The sequence below is a fragment of the Callionymus lyra genome, chromosome 10 (assembly GCF_982586985.1).
Source record: "Callionymus lyra chromosome 10, fCalLyr1.hap1.1, whole genome shotgun sequence".
NCBI lineage: Eukaryota > Metazoa > Chordata > Actinopteri > Syngnathiformes > Callionymidae > Callionymus > Callionymus lyra.
In genome coordinates, this window is record NC_141827.1 from 5,620,736 (window position 1) to 5,642,500 (window position 21,765).

A 21,765-nucleotide genomic window follows, 5' to 3' on the forward strand; every position below is an offset into this window, starting at 1 on the left:
ATTCATTAAATATGATAAGATTAAAAAAAAAAAGTATTTGAAGGTAAAACAATATAGATCCAGCTGCTTTGAAAATTGAAAGCGTATCAAAAATAAATATTCTGTTATATCGTCGTATAAACATTTCCTCACACCTGGACCAGCAACACAAAAACTTCAGCTGTGACTTTTCACAGAAGCGAAAAAACCTCCTTTGACTTGTTTTGTCTGTTAAAGAACACGCTCTTGAATCTACTGTGAAAACATCACTGTTTATATCCACATTCTTACCATATCGTTCCTTCACTCCCACCAACAGCCTAATTGTTTTCATGTTTGTTTTCACCCACAGACTACTGCGTGGCTGCGTCTGCGCGAGCATCGCTCGGCGAGGTCAGCGAGGTCATCTATGACGACGTGCCGAGCGAGGAGCCGCTCTCGCCCGACGAAGGTGAGTTCTGGACGCTGCTGCGACGCCACGAGTCTGACGGTGTCACGTTGGAGTCTGACGGTGTCACGTTGGAGTCTGACGGTGTCACGTTGGAGTCTGACGGTGTCACGTTGGAGTCTGACGGTGTCACGTTGGAGTCTGACGGTGTCACGTTCGAGTCTGACGGTGTCACGTTGGAGTCTGACGGTGTCACGTTGGAGTCTGACGGTGTCACGTTGGAGTCTGACGGTGTCACGTTGGAGTCTGACGGTGTCACGTTGGAGTCTGACGGTGTCACGTTGGAGTCTGACGGTGTCACGTTCGAGTCTGACGGTGTCACGTTGGAGTCTGACGGTGTCACGTTGGAGTCTGACGGTGTCACGTTGGAGTCTGATGGTGTCACGTTGGAGTCTGACGGTGTCACGTTCGAGTCTGACAGTGTCACGTTCGAGTCTGACAGTGTCACGTTCGAGTCTGACGGTGTCACGTTCGAGTCTGACGGTGTCACGTTCGAGTCTGACGGTGTCACGTTGGAGTCTGACGGTGTCACGTTGGAGTCTGACGGTGTCACGTTGGAGTCTGACGGTGTCACGTTGGAGTCTGACGGTGTCACGTTGGAGTCTGACGGTGTCACGTTGGAGTCTGACGGTGTCACGTTGGAGTCTGACGGTGTCACGTTCGAGTCTGACGGTGTCACGTTGGAGTCTGACGGTGTCACGTTCGAGTCTGACGGTGTCACGTTGGAGTCTGACGGTGTCACGTTCGAGTCTGACGGTGTCACGTTCGAGTCTGACGGTGTCACGTTCGAGTCTGACGGTGTCACGTTCGAGTCTGACGGTGTCTCGTTGGAGTCTGACGGTGTCACGTTGGAGTCTGACGGTGTCACGTTGGAGTCTGACGGTGTCACGTTGGAGTCTGACGGTGTCACGTTGGAGTCTGACGGTGTCACGTTGGAGTCTGACGGTGTCACGTTCGAGTCTGACGGTGTCACGTTCGAGTCTGACGGTGTCACGTTCGAGTCTGACGGTGTCACGTTCGAGTCTGACGGTGTCACGTTCGAGTCTGACGGTGTCACGTTCAAGTCTGACGGTGTCAGGTTCGAGTCTGACGGTGTCACGTTCGAGTCTGACGGTGTCACGTTCAAGTCTGACGGTGTCAGGTTCGAGTCTGACGGTGTCACGTTCGAGTCTGACGGTGTCACGTTCGAGTCTGACGGTGTCACGTTCGAGTCTGACGGTGTCACGTTCAAGTCTGACGGTGTCACGTTCGAGTCTGACGGTGTCACGTTGGAGTCTGACGGTGTCTCGTTGGAGTCTGACGGTGTCACGTTCGAGTCTGACGGTGTCACGTTCGAGTCTGACGGTGTCTCGTTGGAGTCTGACGGTGTCACGTTCGAGTCTGACGGTGTCACGTTCGAGTCTGACGGTGTCACGTTCGAGTCTGACGGTGTCACGTTCAAGTCTGACGGTGTCAGGTTCGAGTCTGACGGTGTCACGTTCGAGTCTGACGGTGTCACGTTCGAGTCTGACGGTGTCACGTTGGAGTCTGACGGTGTCACGTTCGAGTCTGACGGTGTCACGTTCAAGTCTGACGGTGTCACGTTCGAGTCTGACGGTGTCACGTTGGAGTCTGACGGTGTCTCGTTGGAGTCTGACGGTGTCACGTTCGAGTCTGACGGTGTCACGTTCGAGTCTGACGGTGTCTCGTTGGAGTCTGACGGTGTCACGTTGGAGTCTGACGGTGTCACGTTGGAGTCTGACGGTGTCACGTTCGAGTCTGACGGTGTCACGTTGGAGTCTGACGGTGTCACGTTCGAGTCTGACGGTGTCACGTTCGAGTCTGACGGTGTCACGTTGGAGTCTGACGGTGTCACGTTCGAGTCTGACGGTGTCACGTTCGAGTCTGACGGTGTCACGTTCGAGTCTGACGGTGTCACGTTCAAGTCTGACGGTGTCACGTTCGAGTCTGACGGTGTCACGTTGGAGTCTGACGGTGTCTCGTTGGAGTCTGACGGTGTCACGTTCGAGTCTGACGGTGTCACGTTCGAGTCTGACGGTGTCTCGTTGGAGTCTGACGGTGTCACGTTCGAGTCTGACGGTGTCACGTTCGAGTCTGACGGTGTCACGTTCGAGTCTGACGGTGTCACGTTCAAGTCTGACGGTGTCATGTTCAAGTCTGACGGTGTCAGGTTCGAGTCTGACGGTGTCACGTTCGAGTCTGACGGTGTCACGTTCGAGTCTGACGGTGTCACGTTCGAGTCTGACGGTGTCACGTTCGAGTCTGACGGTGTCACGTTCAAGTCTGACGGTGTCAGGTTCGAGTCTGACGGTGTCACGTTCGAGTCTGACGGTGTCACGTTCGAGTCTGACGGTGTCACGTTCGAGTCTGACGGTGTCACGTTCGAGTCTGACGGTGTCACGTTGGAGTCTGACGGTGTCACGTTCGAGTCTGACGGTGTCACGTTCGAGTCTGACGGTGTCACGTTCGAGTCTGACGGTGTCACGTTCAAGTCTGACGGTGTCAGGTTCGAGTCTGACGGTGTCACGTTCGAGTCTGACGGTGTCACGTTCGAGTCTGACGGTGTCACGTTCGAGTCTGACGGTGTCACGTTCGAGTCTGACGGTGTCTCGTTCGAGTCTGACGGTGTCACGTTCGAGTCTGACGGTGTCACGTTCGAGTCTGACGGTGTCACGTTCGAGTCTGACGGTGTCACGTTCAAGTCTGACGGTGTCAGGTTCGAGTCTGACGGTGTCACGTTCGAGTCTGACGGTGTCACGTTCGAGTCTGACGGTGTCACGTTCAAGTCTGACGGTGTCACGTTCGAGTCTGACGGTGTCACGTTCAAGTCTGACGGTGTCACGTTCGAGTCTGACGGTGTCACGTTGGAGTCTGACGGTGTCTCGTTGGAGTCTGACGGTGTCACGTTCGAGTCTGACGGTGTCACGTTCGAGTCTGACGGTGTCTCGTTGGAGTCTGACGGTGTCACGTTGGAGTCTGACGGTGTCACGTTGGAGTCTGACGGTGTCACGTTGGAGTCTGACGGTGTCACGTTGGAGTCTGACGGTGTCACGTTGGAGTCTGACGGTGTCACGTTGGAGTCTGACGGTGTCACGTTCGAGTCTGACGGTGTCACGTTCGAGTCTGACGGTGTCACGTTCGAGTCTGACGGTGTCACGTTCGAGTCTGACGGTGTCACGTTCAAGTCTGACGGTGTCAGGTTCGAGTCTGACGGTGTCACGTTCAAGTCTGACGGTGTCACGTTCGAGTCTGACGGTGTCACGTTGGAGTCTGACGGTGTCACGTTCAAGTCTGACGGTGTCACGTTGGAGTCTGACGGTGTCACGTTCGAGTCTGACGGTGTCACGTTGGAGTCTGACGGTGTCACGTTCAAGTCTGACGGTGTCACGTTCGAGTCTGACGGTGTCACGTTCGAGTCTGACGGTGTCACGTTCAAGTCTGACGGTGTCACGTTCGAGTCTGACGGTGTCACGTTCGAGTCTGACGGTGTCACGTTCGAGTCTGACGGTGTCAGCTTCGAGTCTGACGGTGTCACGTTCGAGTCTGACGGTGTCACGTTCGAGTCTGACGGTGTCACGTTCGAGTCTGACGGTGTCTCGTTCGAGTCTGACGGTGTCACGTTCGAGTCTGACGGTGTCACGTTCGAGTCTGACGGTGTCACGTTCGAGTCTGACGGTGTCACGTTCAAGTCTGACGGTGTCAGGTTCGAGTCTGACGGTGTCACGTTCGAGTCTGACGGTGTCACGTTCGAGTCTGACGGTGTCACGTTCAAGTCTGACGGTGTCACGTTCGAGTCTGACGGTGTCACGTTCAAGTCTGACGGTGTCACGTTCGAGTCTGACGGTGTCACGTTGGAGTCTGACGGTGTCTCGTTGGAGTCTGACGGTGTCACGTTCGAGTCTGACGGTGTCACGTTCGAGTCTGACGGTGTCTCGTTGGAGTCTGACGGTGTCACGTTGGAGTCTGACGGTGTCACGTTGGAGTCTGACGGTGTCACGTTGGAGTCTGACGGTGTCACGTTGGAGTCTGACGGTGTCACGTTGGAGTCTGACGGTGTCACGTTGGAGTCTGACGGTGTCACGTTCGAGTCTGACGGTGTCACGTTCGAGTCTGACGGTGTCACGTTCGAGTCTGACGGTGTCACGTTCGAGTCTGACGGTGTCACGTTCAAGTCTGACGGTGTCAGGTTCGAGTCTGACGGTGTCACGTTCAAGTCTGACGGTGTCACGTTCGAGTCTGACGGTGTCACGTTGGAGTCTGACGGTGTCACGTTCAAGTCTGACGGTGTCACGTTGGAGTCTGACGGTGTCACGTTCGAGTCTGACGGTGTCACGTTGGAGTCTGACGGTGTCACGTTCAAGTCTGACGGTGTCACGTTCGAGTCTGACGGTGTCACGTTCGAGTCTGACGGTGTCACGTTCAAGTCTGACGGTGTCACGTTCGAGTCTGACGGTGTCACGTTCGAGTCTGACGGTGTCACGTTCGAGTCTGACGGTGTCAGCTTCGAGTCTGACGGTGTCACGTTCGAGTCTGACGGTGTCACGTTCGAGTCTGACGGTGTCACGTTCGAGTCTGACGGTGTCACGTTCGAGTCTGACGGTGTCACGTTCGAGTCTGACGGTGTCACGTTCCTCCAGACCTGATCTACGAGGACGTCCAGAGAGACGCCGGCGCCAACAACGGATGGAGCTCCAGCGAGTTCGAGAGCTATGACGAGCAGTCGGACAACGACGGCAAAGCACCGGCTCGAAGCAAGGTAGGAGAGGCTGGGTCACATGGTTTGTTAGTACACAGGGATGAATGTGTGAATGCTGAAGGTATTTTACTACTGCTTTCACTGATTATACTTATACTACTCATTCTACTACTTTTACTTCTGCTACTTCTTCTTCTTCTACTACTAATTCTACTACTACTTCTATTAATTATTATACTACTTCTTCTTCTTCTACTACTAATTCTACTACTACTTCTATTAATTATTATACTACTTCTTATTCTTCTACTACTAATACTGCTACTTTTACTTCTACTATTCATTTTTCTTCTACTAATAATTCTACTTCTACTAGTTCTAATACTACTTCTACTACTAATCATACCTCTTATTCTACTACTTCTACTGCTTATTCCACTTCTACTAGTTCTTATACTACTTCTACTTCTACTAATGATTATACTACTTATACTACGTATTCTACTTCTACTAGTTCTTATACTACTACTACTATTTATTTTACTTCTACTACTACGTCTACCTCTAGTACTACTTCTACTACTAATTTTACTACTTCTTCTACTACCACTACTACTTATTATTCTACTTCTACTACTTCTCTACTCCTACTACTTATTCTACTTCTACTACTAATTCTAGTCCTAATTATACTACTTCTACTACTAATTCTACTTCTACTACTTATTCTACTTCCATTAATTCTACTCCTATTTCTACATCTAGTACTACTTATACTACTAATTCTACTACTTTTTCTAATCCCACTACTACTTCTTATTCTACTTCTACTACTTCTACTGCTACTACTTCTTCTGCTTCTACTACAAATTCTACTACTTCTATCATTTCAGTTCACAGATTCATCAGCTTCAGCATTCACACTGTATTTTCTTCTGTAAATGTACATTTTCTAGTAACGTTTTTAAATCACTGCTCCGGTGATGAATAACAAGGTCAAAGTCATTTTTAGAAAAAATATTTGTTGCTTGACAAGATCTTCTTCATGAGTTTTAAACGGTTAATAAATCATTTAAAAACATTTATATTTAATAACTAATCTCACGAAATGCGAGTCAAAGTTTCTGCTTAGTCACTCACCAGTGACAGGACGTCGTGCCTCCACATGATGGCGCTGTGTTCCCACTCACGCCTCCCCGCACCACTGCAGGAGTCTCACTCATTTTTCAAAACTATTCTGCTGACTGGATTCTTTTAATGTTGAGATTAATCCTCCTCCTTTATACACTTTTTTTTCCTTCCTTAAAGGTGTTTGTGCTCGGCCCGGGCGTTAATCCCGGAGAATCCTCGGTCGAAGCCGAGAGAGCGAAAGAGGCTAAAAACAATGGGCTTTATGTGTCAGGCTAGAAAATGAGTTGCTCAGGTAATTACAGAAGAGTGAGGGTTGGAATTCCCGGCTCGGCTGTCCCAGGCCACTGAGCAAGAGACGGAATTTAACGGCAGCGCTCGTGCAATTAATCACGAAAAACCTCCACTATTACGGTGCGCCCGAACTTCCTCCTTCCACTAACACATTTCTTTTAATTAGTCTCACTCAATTTACTCCTCGCCGGCGCACCTGAAGTCCTGCCCTGGTTCTTCACTCCGTCGTGCGAAGACTTCCTGAAGAATTCCACGACAAACACTAAGACCGGGGAGACTTTTTCACTTTCTGGACTTCCTTGCGTGGTCGTGGTAGAACGCTGTGTCGTCTGCAAACATGCAAACACCGATGCTAAACTAGTTTCACATTTTTTTGTTCCTGCCTGTGAATCTTCTTTTTTTTCACATCTACATTTTTTCTGTGGTGTTTCTATAGAAACTCACACTAAAACCTCTGCTGTAGGTTTTTTTTTTTCATGCATAAACCGAGAAATAAATGTAAAAAAAAGGTGGCAGGCGAAGGTCGGCGTCTCTTTTGATGCACACATGCGCTAAGATGCACTTTACCTTGCGGTGAAGTTTGATTCAATTTGTTCGAGAGAAAGAAAGCGTGTCGTGCTTTCAGAATCGGAAGAAAAACAAGTGTTTTTGAATCAATCGACCGTGAAGTCTAAGCACCATGTTCAGTTGCTGTCGCTAACACTAGCTAACACTAGCTAACACTAGCTAACACGCTGTTAAAACGCAAACAGAAGAGCTTAAAACATAAAGCAGTTTATAGTTTTTATCCCATATGCTTCATATTTTGGGGTTTATCAGTTAAAATGATGCTGTTTTTAGGTTAAGTTAAGCAATGTTTTCGGTAGTATTGTGTGGTGATGTGTCGATGAAGCTTCATGAAGCAGTGTCATTATCTTCAGAGTCCACCAGATGGCGGTCTCTGTACTAGTTTCCTTTGTTTTAAAAAAGTATTCTAATGGAACATCATTTCTAAACTGACGGCGCCACCTACTGACCTCTGAACTACATGACACTGTTTCATGAAGCTTCATCAACACATCACTAGTGTTTTGTAGCTACGAAGTCAGAGGTCCGTCTTCTAAAGGGGTCACATTAGTTACGGTGAAGGAATACTAATTAAAAAAAGGACCTATATTTGTTGGGAAAACACTTATTATTCTTGTTATTATTTTCGTTGTATTCAGCAGACTTTGTCAAATGGGTAATTTGGTCACGATCCTCAGGAAAATATTCAATTCAATTTTTGATGCCACAAGGATAAAGAGAAGGCGCCGATATTCAAAATAAATACTTTTATTAACAAGAAAAAATGCTAAAAAAGAACCTCGGTTATGATTATCAGAACCAAATGTTAAATATTTATAATAAAAAACATTTCAGCAAAAACAAACTACAACTAAAACAATTACATTTTCAGGTCTAAAGTGATAAAAATAGATTATTGATGATGTCGATACTTTTAAAAATTATTGTCAGGTCTGGATACAACATTTTGTTTTTTAATTTCTAACAAATATAAGTACACATCTATGTGTTTGTGCTTCACCTTGACCCAGAGACAACACAAGGGATAACACAAACACATTTTTCCCCGGCCTTTGGGTCACCTTGACCCAGAGACAGCACAAGGGATACCACAAACACGTTTGTTTTGGGGCATTTGGGTCTCCTTGACCCAGAGACAGCACAAGGGATACCACAAACACGTTTGTTTTGGGGCATTTGGGTCTCCTTGACCCAGAGACAGCACAAGGGATACCACAAACACGTTTGTTTTGGGGCATTTGGGTCTCCTTGACCCAGAGACAGCACAAGGGATACCACAAACACGTTTGTTTTGGGGCATTTGGGTCTCCTTGACCCAGAGACAACACAAGCGATACCACAAACACATTTGTTTCCGGGCCTTTGGGTCAAGTTAACCCAGTGACAACACAAGGGATACCACAAACACATTTGTTTGACCCAAGGGTCAAGGTTAAAAAAACAGATTCATAAGAACGAAATGAATAAAATAAAAAAAAAATCAAGAAGAAACAATAAAATTAATAAACCATTCAAATAAACAAGTGGTAATTAATAAATAGCAAAACATTTATTCACTTTATAATTCTACCGTTAAACACACTTTCCCAGGTCAAAGGTCATATTTGTTGTATTTAAAACGATGCGTCCACAAAAATAAAAAGTTCTTAAGATCGTCCCAATCAAGGTCGTTTTTTCCAGGTGAGTTTTCTCCCGTAGATGCTTCCATCACTTCCTCCTCTTGCATGTCGTTTCCCCTCCTTTTTTTATTTGTTTCTCTCCTTCCTGCTGCTTCTGTGCTGTAACACCTGTCGCCTCGCCCTCTTCCACACCTGTAGCGCCCCCCAGAGGTGCGCCGGCTGAAGGAGCGCTGTGCCCGGACCAGGCGTGAACTGGCCAACAAGCTAGCCGGCGCGCACGTCTGTGACATCAAGGTATTTTTTTCATCCCCTTCCGACGCCAGATCCCCCCCCCCCCTCGCCTCCCTCCGAGACCCTCGGTTCGATATCAACGCCGGCATCAATTATTGAACGACGGTCTGCCTGGTAAACACCGGAGCGACAAATAATACTGACCTACTTTCCCCCCCTCGAGTAAAAATACTCGGTGTATTCTGGGGGCGCGGAGTCCTGTTGCTGAATTCCCCGGCACTGAGCGGCCAAGTTAATATGGAGGTCGCTCCGGTACCGTAATCTCTGTATGAAACGCTCACGGACTCTGTGGTTAGAGGCGGCGGAGAGAGAGACCGGCAGGGAGTCGCAGATGGTGAGATTGTTGCTGCTCGTCTCATCTGCCTCCACAGGAGTCTCTCTCTCTCTCCTCGACACCCCGACACCCCCCGGGTCATGGAGCTTCCTTCAGCCTCTGACGCCTCCTCCTGTCTCTCTTCTCCCTCCGACCAGGTCCAGAAGCTCATGAAGGCGGCGAGGAGCGGCACCAAGGATGGCCTGGAGAAGACCAGGATGGCCGTCATGAGGAAAGTCCCGTTCCTCAACAGGAAGGAGACGACCGGTAAACTCACCCACCACGCTATTCTGACCGAGTTATAGTTAGACTCTGAGTCTCTACTTAGTTGAGTCCAGTTTAATATGAGCTGTTAGCTTAACTTAACTGTAAGTCAGCGACTCATACGAGCGACTTTTTTATCTCCTTCGATTCACAACTTGACCAAATATTAACCTGCTAGTTGAAGGTTAACTAATGATAAACTCCAACTCTCTTGACTCACATGTAGTAAATCTTGAAGTCTTTCTCTAAAGTGCAGTAAGTTCTTCATCATGACCATGTTTTGAACTCATTACTTTATAAAGTTGCTCTGAAATTTGGGCGAACAAGAGGTTACGAGAGTCCATTATGACGTAATAATGTCTTCACTCCTCCTCCAGCCAGCTGTGATCACGCCCCGCTTTGTTTATACAATGAGTCCCTTTAGGGGTGGAGACTTCCCGGGTCGATGACACGCATAGACAAACCTCCACGCTTTACAAAAAACAAGTCATAAGTCGAGTCAAAACTCGAGTCACAGATCACAAGTCTGAGTCTAGTCTTGAATCAACTCTCAATAACGAGTCCAAGTCGACTCTCGTGTCACTAGTCACTAGTCCAAGTCAAGTGTTGAGTCACGAGTCTGAGTCAATTCTCTTATCAACTGACGAGTAACAAATTCCTAGACTCAGTCTACACTTAAGTCAGTAGGATTGATGACGCGCGGTGACAAACCTCCATGTTTGACCAATCACAGCAGAGTGGGTGTGGCTATAACAAGATTTAATCTCCAGAAAAACAAGTGTTTTCAGTGGGCGGAGCTTAAGATCATTTTCTAATGTCAGTTTTTCAATGAAAAGAGAGTTTTGTACAAACACACACTGATAATAAAAGAGTCACACATTACAAGAACACACACACACATCAACATGTTAAATAGTTTCTTGTGTAATTTGTAAAAATCTAAAAGCTATATATTTTTGGGCAAAATGAATTCAGCTAAATAATGTTTTTTGTTTTGTTTAAAAATAAACATAATTCTGACACAAGATGGTTCATCACATCGAATCATAATGAATGGAAATGTATTGTTAGTGATTGATATAGAATCAAAAAACTTTTATTTGACAGTTATGAGATATTAAGAAATACAATAAAATGAGATTAATAACATACCTAAAAATAAAACAGATATACAATAAAATGCCAAAAAAATAAATAATTATCAACTAACTTTGTTTTTTTTTTATATTTATATGTATTTTTAGGATTGTCAAAAGTATTAAAATTCCAAAAAGTATCAAAACTAAAAAAGTATTTTTTTTTTCACTACCGTCAGACCTGAACTGCGATCACTGTAGTTTGTTTTTTCAAAACAGTTTTTTATTTAAAAAATATTTAGTGGTGTTTATGTAAATCTGTACATGTTGTAAAGTACTATATTTACATTTTTTGGTATTTCTATTACATTTGGTGGTATTTTTTATTTTATTTATTATCCTTGAGGCATAGAAAATTATACAGAATATTTTATAACTGAATTTTGATTTCAAGGTTTCAGTATCGTGACCAACTTTTATTAAATCTGATGAATAAATAGTAAAACATAATTATAAATGTTTTCCCATCAGTGTTTGTTTCTAAAAAACTCCCTTTTTATCTAAATATTAACATTAGAAAAGTAAGTAAGTAAGTAAGTAATATTTATTTATATAGCGCTTTTCGAGACCAGGGTCACAAAGCGCTTAAACAATCAAAACAATACTCAAAAAAGTACATACTTTAAAGATCAAGATAATACTGAGAACAACACAGGAGTTCCAGAAACTCAAGGAAAAGCCTGAACAAATAGAAACGTCTTAAGATGTTTCTTAAGACGTTTAACGTTCTTAAAACAATCTTAAGCTCCGCCCACTGAAAACACTTGTTGACCTTAACCACGCCCACTCTGCTGTGAATGGTTTGTCACCGCGCGTCATCCATCCCGGGAGAATGGACTCGTTGTATAATCAAAGCGGGGCGTGATGACAGCTGGCTGGAGGAGGAGTGAAGCCATTATTACATCATCATGGACTCTCGTAACCTCTCGTTCGCCCAGATTTCAAAGTAATAAATTGAAAACATGGTCACGATGATGGACTTCATCCCATCACTGGTCGGGCTGAGAACCACGGTCTAAGATTTGACCTCGGCTCCAGTCCTCCTCGGGTCTTCAGAGCGACACATCAGCCTCCATGAGCTCCTCGGGCCTGAAGCTCCTCGTGACAAAGGGCTAACAAGGGCACCTCGCCTCACTTTCTTCCTCTCCTGCGTTATCTCTCAAGTCTTAATTGAAAAGGTGAACGAATCCGCAATCGATGTCTGCGCAGCCTTGGGTTCCTTCTCTCGTCACGTCTTTGTGGCGTCTTTGCACGTCTTCCCTCTGGAGATACAGTATTGTTTGGAAAACTTTCTTATTTCCAGCAGACCTTTAAGTTTTTTTCTCCTTCCTCGGTCTTGTGAAGTATTTTCGAGGTAATAAAGTTGGTGTCGCAGTACGTCTCTCTGAAGCTTCTTCTCTCTCTCTCTCTCTCTCTCTCTTCACCTCCACTTCATCCCCCCTGCAGAGGAGGAGGACGACGCCGGGTACCTGGACGTGGTGGTGTCAGACGACAGACACCCTCCTCCACGGCTCAGCTCCATGCCAGAGGGTCTGACCAGCTACCAGGTCCGCCTCCTTCCTTCTGAACACGTGAACATATGGAGCCACAGTCGCACAGGAGGCTCCAGGCTGTTGTGATTAAAGCACTTCATTATATTTGTCTGTTCGAAGCAGCCGTCGCTAGAAAGAAAAGCTCTGGTGGAGGAAAATACATGAAAATATCTTTAAACGAAAAGAAAAGAAAATCATACAATGTTAGGTAGTATTGATTATTGAATGGTTTAGATCCTGGTTCGATTTTTTTTTTTTAACGTAAATACAAAATATTTTAGGATAAAATACAACAATAAGATTTTCTGAGAAAGAAGGAGGTGAAAGAGCCTCATGGAGTAATACTACAGAGCCTCACAAATGAATACTATAGAGTCACATGGAGTAATACTACAGAGCCTCACAAATGAATACTATAGAGTCTTGCGGTGTAATACGACAGAACCTTGTTGAGTAATACTACAGATCCTTCCAGAGTAATACTACAGAACCTCGTGGAGTAATACTATAGAGCCTTCCAGAGTAACACTACAGAACATTGTGGAGTAATACTACAGAGCCTTCCAGAGTAATACTACAGAACCTAGTGGAGTAATACTACAGAGCCTTGCGGTGTATAACTACAGAACCTCGTCGAGTAATACTACAGAGCCTTCCAGAGTAATACTACAGAACCTCGTGGAGTAATACTACAGAGCCACGTGGAGTAATACTACAGAACCTTCCAGAGTAACACTACAGAACATTGTGGAGTAATACTACAGAGCCTTCCAGAGTAATACTACAGAACCTAGTGGAGTAATACTACAGAGCCTTGCGGTGTATAACTACAGAACCTCGTCGAGTAATACTACAGAGCCTTCCAGAGTAATACTACAGAACCTCGTGGAGTAATACTACAGAGCCACGTGGAGTAATACTACAGAACCTCGTCGAGTAATACTACAGAGCCTTCCAGAGTAATATTACAGAACCTTGTGGAGTAATACTACAGAGCCACGTGGAGTAATACTACAGAGCCTGGCAGAGTAATACATCAGAACCAAGTGGAGAAATACTACAGAGCATCGCAGAGTAATACTACAGATCCTGGAGGAGTAATACTACAGAGCCTTGCAGAGTAATACTACAGAACCTTGTGGAGTAATACTACAGATCCTTGAGGAGTATTATTACACAGCCTTGCGGTGTAATACTACAGAGCCTCATGGAGTAATACTACAGAGCCTCGAGGAGTAATACTACAGAGCCTCGCGGAGTAATACTACAGAGCCTCGCGGAGTAATACTACAGAGCCTCGTGGAGTAATACTACAGAGCCTTGCGGTGTATAACTACAGAACCTCGTCAAGTAATACTACAGAGCATGGCAGAGTAATACATCAGAACCAAGTGGAGAAATACTACAGAGCATCGCAGAGTAATACTACAGATCCTGGAGGAGTAATACTACAGAGCCTTGCAGAGTAATACTACAGAACCTTGTGGAGTAATACTACAGATCCTTGAGGAGTATTATTACACAGCCTTGCGGTGTAATACTACAGAGCCTTATGGAGTAATACTACAGAGCCTCGAGGAGTAATACTACAGAGCCTCGCGGAGTAATACTACAGAGCCTCGCGGAGTAATACTACAGAGCCTCGTGGAGTAATACTACAGAGCCTTGCGGTGTATAACTACAGAACCTCGTCAAGTAATACTACAGAGCATGGCAGAGTAATACATCAGAACCAAGTGGAGAAATACTACAGAGCATCGCAGAGTAATACTACAGATCCTGGAGGAGTAATACTATAGAGCCTTGCAGAGTAATACTACAGAACCTTGTGGAGTAATACTACAGAGCATCGCAGAGTACTACTACAGATCCTCGAGGAGTATTATTACACAGCCTTGCGGTGTAATACTACAGAGCCTCGTGGAGTAATACTACAGAGCCTCGAGGAGTAATATTACAGTGCCTCGAGGAGTAATACTACAGAGCCTCGAGGAGTAATACTACAGAGCCTCGAGGAGTTATACTACAGAACCTTGCGGAGTAATACTACAGAACCTTGCGGAGAAATACAACAGAACCTTGCGGAGTAATACTACAGAACCTTGCGGAGAAATACGGATATAAACTAGTTAAACTAGCCGTCACCTGAACAACCACCGTGTCTCACTGTTCATTTCTTCTTCTTCTTCTTCTTCTTCTTCTTCTTCTTCTTCTTCTTCTTCTTCTTCTTCTCAGGTCGTCAGACGCCACATCCTGGGCTCCATCATTCAGAGCGAGCGGAGCTACCTGGAGTCTCTCATGAGAATAAGTCAGGTGAGCACGACAACCCCAGAAGTATCCGTCAGAGTACTGACAGTAACAATACTGCAAAAACAGCCCGTCATGGCAGCTCCAGCTGTGCCTTGTTATCCTCTCGTCTCGGGGAAAGAGACGCACCTTCAGTCTCAGTGATCAATAGCTAAATTGCTCACCGCGTCGAGGCAACTTTTTGTTTTTTTCTCTCTGTGAAGTGAAACTATTGTGCTTCAGGAGATTTAGTTTCGTGGAAATGGCTTTTCATTACGAAGAGAGTCTCGTCGATGGTCGGCGGTCGGGATGAAAGAACACAAGTACAATTAAAAAGTTTCCCTTCGCTGATGTGAGGAAACGTCTGCTCACCTCATTATGTTCCAATGACCCCAGGATTTGCAAAGATGACACAACTTTGAACAAAATACTTTTTTTTTGTTTTGCACTTTTTTTCCCCTCAACTCGTTTTATCAACTCGAATATATTTACGAAGAATCTACACGATGACACAAAAAATTCACGCCAGATTTCTTCCAAGTATCACTGATGTGCTCATGGCTACAGTCTAAATTAGACATAGTCAGAATTTTTTCCTTAGAGCTTTTATTCATTTATTCATTTATTTTCTACCTCTTTATCCCTTTACGGGGGCCGGGGGGAGACTGAAGTCTATCCCAGTTTCATTGGGCGAAAGGCAGGGGACACCCTGGACAGGACGCCAGTCTGTCGAAGGGCACACAAAGACAGACAACCATTCACACACACACTCATACATACGGACAATTTCCGCAATTTATCAATCAAGCTCAGTAAGTTTTTGGACTGTGGGAGGAAACCGGAGTTCCCGGAGTAAACCCACACAACACGGGGAGAAGATACAAACTCCACACAGAAAAGGTCACAAGTTGGCTTGACCTGGAAGTGAACCAGCAACCTTCTTGCTGTGAGGATCCCTCAGGGAATCAGCAGCAGAAAATAAATCATAATTAACGATTTGAAGAAACTTAATGAATGTTTTCTCCTCTTTGGCATGAATCCCAGAGAGAAGTACATTTTTTAACGTAACACAAGGTGACCTTATATTACCTATACCTTATATACCTTATATATTAATGTTTTAAACTCTTCAAAAAAGTATATATTTGAAGATTTACAGGATTTAAATTAATTTTCTTTTAAATAAAATAGTGCTCGGAAAGGTACATTTTCATCGACATGATAATTGATAAGACTGGACTCAATAGGTATCGACTAGAAAAGCTTGTACGCATTAATTCTTAAAAAAAAATACATTTTTATTTTAATAAAACAATTTTTTTTGACAATTTTACTTTTATAAAGTTTTATATGATGGGAACATTTTAAGATAAATAAATGAAAAATAGGAAATTTGAAAATAATCTTAGATCTTAATTTGATTGTACATCATTTTTTAATTGTAATTCTTTTTATTTTAAGATTCTACAAAAAATGTGATATTTTACATATTTAACTATTTTAAATTAAATACATCAAATGCTAAACAAGTGTTATTATGCTACAATTGTATTAATTTAATTTATTATTATTTTACATACATTCTATTTAGAAATCTTGTATAAAAGCACTGCATTATAAACTAAAAACCCATATAAAGGAAAAATAAAAAGCAAAAAAAAGGATAAAAAGATATTCGAGGATCTTTAGGAAAATATACGTATATAATTTTATTTTTAATAATTTTACTTTATGATTCTAAAAAACATTGAATATTTCATATATTTTATTAAAATAAAATGCAAAACAAGTGTTATTATGACTTAATTGTATTAATTTAATTTATTATTATTTTACGTACATATTATTTAAAAATCATATATAAAGGACTATGAAAAGTATAAAACAAAAAGCCATAAAAAGGACAAATTAAAGGCAGAAAAGAGGAGAAATACTATATTGAAACAAAGATTTTCAGGGAAATACACATTTATAATTTTATGTTAAATAATTTCATTTTAAGATTCCAAAAAACATTGAATATTTCATATATTTTACCATTTAAAATTAAATACATAAATTGCAAAACAAGTGTTATAATACCATAGTTTTATCAATTTAATTTATACATTTGATTTAAAAATATAAAGGACTTTGAAAAGTATAAAACAAAAAAACATAAAAAGGACAAATAAAAGGCAGAAAAGAGGAGAAAAAAGATATTTGAACAAAGATTTTCAGGGAAATAAACATTTATAATTTTATGTTAAATAATTTCATTTTAAGATTCCAAGAAACATTGAATATTTCATATATTTTACCATTTAAAATTAAATACATAAATTGCAAAACAAGTGTTATAATACCATAGTTTTATCAATTTAATTTATACATTTGATTTAAAAATATAAAGGACTATGAAAAGTATAAAACAAAAAAACATAAAAAGGACAAATAAAAGGCAGAAAAGAGGAGAAAAAAGATATTGAACAAAGATCTTCAGGAAAATATACGTACAAAAATGCATGATAAAGAAATGAAGATTATTGGTTAATAAATTGTGTAATATTACATTTTCTATACATTGTATTTGATAATAGTATATAAAGCACTAAAGGATATTCAAACAAATATCTTCATGAAAACACATGCATAGGGTTGAACGAGTGATAGTATTGATGGACAGTGATTTTAAACATTTATAAATGACTCGTTTTATAGCATTATTTCAAGAATTTCACAGCGTTTCTTCTTCACGTTCTTCATTCAAGTTGTTCTCAAGACCGTCGGCTGGTTTCTGTGGACGACGCTAATATTCCCGCGAGTGTCACAGAATCAATCAACGCTCTTTCGTTGCTTCTCGCGTCTCCGACTCCGAGTGTTTCCTTCGTTCTTGTCTTGATGATTCCGAGTGACCTTGAGGTGTGTTCGCTCGACACTGTTGTTCCTGCAGATGCTTCGAACGGTTCTTCAAACCTTCGCTCCGTCACTCGCTCACCGGTCGACGCTCCTCTCTCCGCAGGAATACCACCGACCGCTGACGGAGGCGGATCCTCGGGTCCTGAGCCTCCGCAAGATCCGGCCCATCTTCTACCGGGTCCGCGAGATCACCCAGTGCCACTCCATGTTCCAGATCGCGCTGGCGTCGCGCGTGGCCGAGTGGGACAGCAACGAGAAGATCGGGGACTTGTTCGTCGCCTCGGTGAGTTTTCGGAAAACTTGTTGATCCCGGCGCGACCTTTTCCCGGCGACCTCTCGGGGTCAAGGTTCTCTTTCGGAGTCTTGTTCGGTTGTCGCTGGAGAAGAATAACAACAGGTTTCTTGTTGAGAGGACGATTGAAAAACAGGTTCAAATAATGAGGACGGAAAGACATGTGGAACCCTTGTGTTATCTCTGGGTCAAGGTGACCCGAAGGCCTAAAAAAAACAAATGTGTTTGTGGTATCCTTTGTGCTGTCCCTGGGTCAAGGTCAACGATCTCCCAGGCTTCCATAAATAAATATGCAGTGGTGGAGGTGGTTCACCTTGACCCAGAGACAACTCAAGGGATACCTCAAACACATTTGTTTTCAGGCAACCGGGTCACCTTGAACCTGAGATAACCAAAGGGATACCTTAAACACATTTGTTTCCGGGCCTCCGGGTCACCTTGACGCAGAGACAACACAAGGGATACCACAAACACACTTGTTTTCAAAAAGTTTTAAAATGTACTTAACTATATATATATATATATATATATATATATATATTTGACTTGTTTTCAAAAAGTTTTAAAATGTACTTAACTATATATATATATATACTGTATATATATATATATATACTGTATATATATATATATATATATATATATATATATATATATAAATATATATAATATGTATATATATTTATAGTTAAGTACATTTTAAAACTTTTTAAAACTTTTAAAACTTTTTGAAAACAAGTGTATATATATATATATATATATATATATATATATATATTCATTGTAGTTCCTTTATGTTTTATTCGTAAATAAATTGTGTGTAAAATAAATGAATGCTATTTTTATTAATCCATTCAAATATTCACATTCAAATATTGTGTCGCAATCAAACCTGTGGCCACTAGATGGCAGCAGTCATTTCCTCCTCTAAAGGATCATCTAAAGGATTAATGAAATCCCAAGAGATCCCGGCAATGACTGAGGACGAGAGGATACAGTCGGCTGCAGCAGCTTTTACGGCGGATGTTTGGACACATTTTGGTTTCAAAACAAATTAAACTTAACACTTAATCCATCTTTAGAGGTCACGAAAATAGCAGGAATCCACTAAGGGTGTGAGAAAACATTGATACATCAGAATAACAACGATACTGTATTCATTTTTAGAGTTTAAATATATCAATTAAATAAATATCAAACAAATATTAGATTTACATTTTACATGCAAACATGTATTAAAAGCCTTTGTTCATTTTTGTGTTGCAATTGAACTTTCAGCCGCTAGATGGCAGTAGTCACCACAATAAAAGCCTGCTAGATCTCGGCAATGACTGAGGACGAGAGGATACAGTGACTCCAGCAGCTTTTAAAGCTGATGTTTGGACATATTTTGGTTTGAAAACAAATGAAAGCAGTTACGACTTCATCAAGAGTCATGTGGTCTGTAAATACTACAACACCATAGTCGAGTACTGGACAATACTACACATATATACTTGTTACTACACTATCACAACACTAGAGTCAAGTAATGGACAATATTACACATATATACTTGTAACTACACTATCACAACACTAGAGTCAAGTAATGGACAATACTACACATATATACTTGTAACTACACTATCATAACACCAGAGTCAAGTACTGGACAATACTACACATATATACCTTTTACTACACTATCACAACACCAGAGTCAAGTACTGGACAATACTACACATATATACTTTTTACTACACTATCACAACACCAGAGTCAAGTACTGGACAATACTACACATATATACTTGTTACTACACTATCACAACACCAGAGTCGAGTACTGGACAATACTACAAATATATACTTGTTACTACACTATCACAACACCAGAGTCAAGTACTGGACAATACTACACATACTGTATATACTTGTTACTACACTATCACAACACCAGAGTCAAGTACTGGACAATACTACACATATATACTTGTTACTACACTATCACAACACCAGAGTCAAGTACTGGACAATACTACACATATATACTTGTTACTACACTATCACAGCACCAGAGTCAAGTACTGGACAATACTACACATATATACTTGTTACTACAGTATCACAATGTATCGTATCGTCGACTCTGTATCGTATCGACAGATTGTTGACGACACACAAGTGTGTTTCCAGCATCATAGAGTCGCTTCTCATTGTGAGTCTGTGTTGTGTGTCCATCCATTCACTCCACTCATTATTTGTCTATTAGGACCTCACCCCCCCCCCCCCTAATTGTCTGCTGGGCATTAAAGTGATGTACCATTGATATCCGATGACCCGCCGGCTGACGCTGGAAAATAGAAAGCGCTAATCGGCGCTCGGCGTGTCCGTCCCCGAGGGGCCCTTATTAATGTGTGGGATCCTGACGGAGAAGGTGTTTCATTCATGCGTGTTGATAATCCTGGAGCTGCCACCGGACGGTTTAATTGAGGAGAGAATCTCTCTCTGACGTTCTCGACGCAAACACTCGTCGTTCCTCTTAAATGACTCGTGAAGGTTGACGCTCGTCAACAAACACTTTCCAATGACTTCTCTGCTCGCTGGAGCCGTCGCCGAGGATTGTTGCTCCAGAGACGTGACGGTGAACCAGAGTCGAACACATTTGTGAGCGTAAAGGTCACAGATGTGTTGAAATGTTGAATAAACACACATTTCAACGTATCGCACTTAACAGGTTTTCAACTGGAGTCGGAATTTTAAGAGTTTTATAAATTTATACTTTACAGATCATTATCCAAAGAAGGTTTTTATTAGTTTAATCTAAAGATAATACTTTGTTTGTGGTTGGAAAAGATACATAAATAAAACCCTGCTGCTACTACTACTATTTCTACTATTACTACTACTGCTATTATTACTTCTGCTACTACTACTACTACTACTACTACTGCTATTATTACTTCTGCTACTACTACTACTACTACTACTACTACTAGTGCTATTATTACTTCTGCTACTACTACTTCTACTACTACTACTGCTATTATTACTTCTGCTGATACTACTACTACTACGACTACTACTATTACTACTACTACTACTGCCAATATTACTTTTGCTGCTACTACTACTACCACTACTGCTATTATTTCTTCTACTACTACTAATGATTTTACTACTGCTATTACTACTTCTGCTGCTACTACTACTACTGCTTTTACTACTGCTACTACTATTACTTCTGCTACTACTACGACTTCTACTTCTACTATTAATACTCCTACTGCTGCTATAACAACCACTGCTGCTATTACTACTACTGCTGCTATTACTACTGCTATAACTACTTCTGCTACTATTACTACTGCTATAACTACTTCTGCTACTACTATTACTTCTGCTACTACTTCTGCTATTACTACTACAATGAATACTCCTACTGCTGCTTCTACTACTGTTACTACTGCTATTACTACTTCTGCTGCTTCTACTACTGCTACTACTTCTGCTTTTTACTACTGCATTTACTACTACTACTGCTACTACAACTACTCCTACAACTACTACTACTACTTATAATATTACTACTGATAATAAAACTAAAAACAATAAAACATACCTTTTTTGTTAACAGAAAACCCAAACTGAAAAAAAGGGCAAAAATATGATTATTTTTCGTTAATAACAAATGATTTATCTAAATTTTTTAATTTTAAATCACTTTTATTGACTGACTCATGATCATTAAATAATGAAAAATTGTGAATAAAATACTTTATTTTTGTAATTATAATACGATTAAAAACCTTTTTGAAAGGAAATTATTTCAATACTTCAACAAAAAAAATGTTGATCATTAAAGAAAAGGAAAAATGAATTATATATAAATTATAATTCTTTCCACATTTGTTTCTGTTCCCACAGTTTTCCAAGTCCATGGTTCTGGACGTTTACAGCGACTACGTCAACAACTTCACCAACGCCATGGCGCTCATCAAGAAGGCGTGTCTGTCCAAGCCGGCCTTCCTGGACTTCTTAA

At 42.0% G+C, this 21,765-nt stretch overlaps 1 protein-coding gene across 2 annotated transcripts in view; it reads left to right on the forward strand.

Annotated features, from left to right (window-relative positions):
- arhgef10la (Rho guanine nucleotide exchange factor 10 like a) overlaps nt 1-21,765 on the forward strand; it is a 218,917-nt gene that overhangs the window by 39,657 nt on the left and 157,495 nt on the right. The window contains exons 5-12 of one of the 2 annotated variants that reach the window (XM_087800820.1): nt 332-430; nt 5,065-5,183; nt 8,930-9,025; nt 9,494-9,602; nt 12,182-12,282; nt 14,503-14,580; nt 17,555-17,734; nt 21,651-21,765. The exon at nt 21,651-21,765 is cut by the window's right edge and continues 2 nt beyond it. In XM_087800820.1, the coding sequence (XP_087656946.1) occupies nt 332-430; nt 5,065-5,183; nt 8,930-9,025; nt 9,494-9,602; nt 12,182-12,282; nt 14,503-14,580; nt 17,555-17,734; nt 21,651-21,765 (897 nt within the window). The remainder of the gene's footprint in view (nt 1-331; nt 431-5,064; nt 5,184-8,929; nt 9,026-9,493; nt 9,603-12,181; nt 12,283-14,502; nt 14,581-17,554; nt 17,735-21,650) is intronic. The other variant, XM_087800821.1, reaches the window with a different exon arrangement.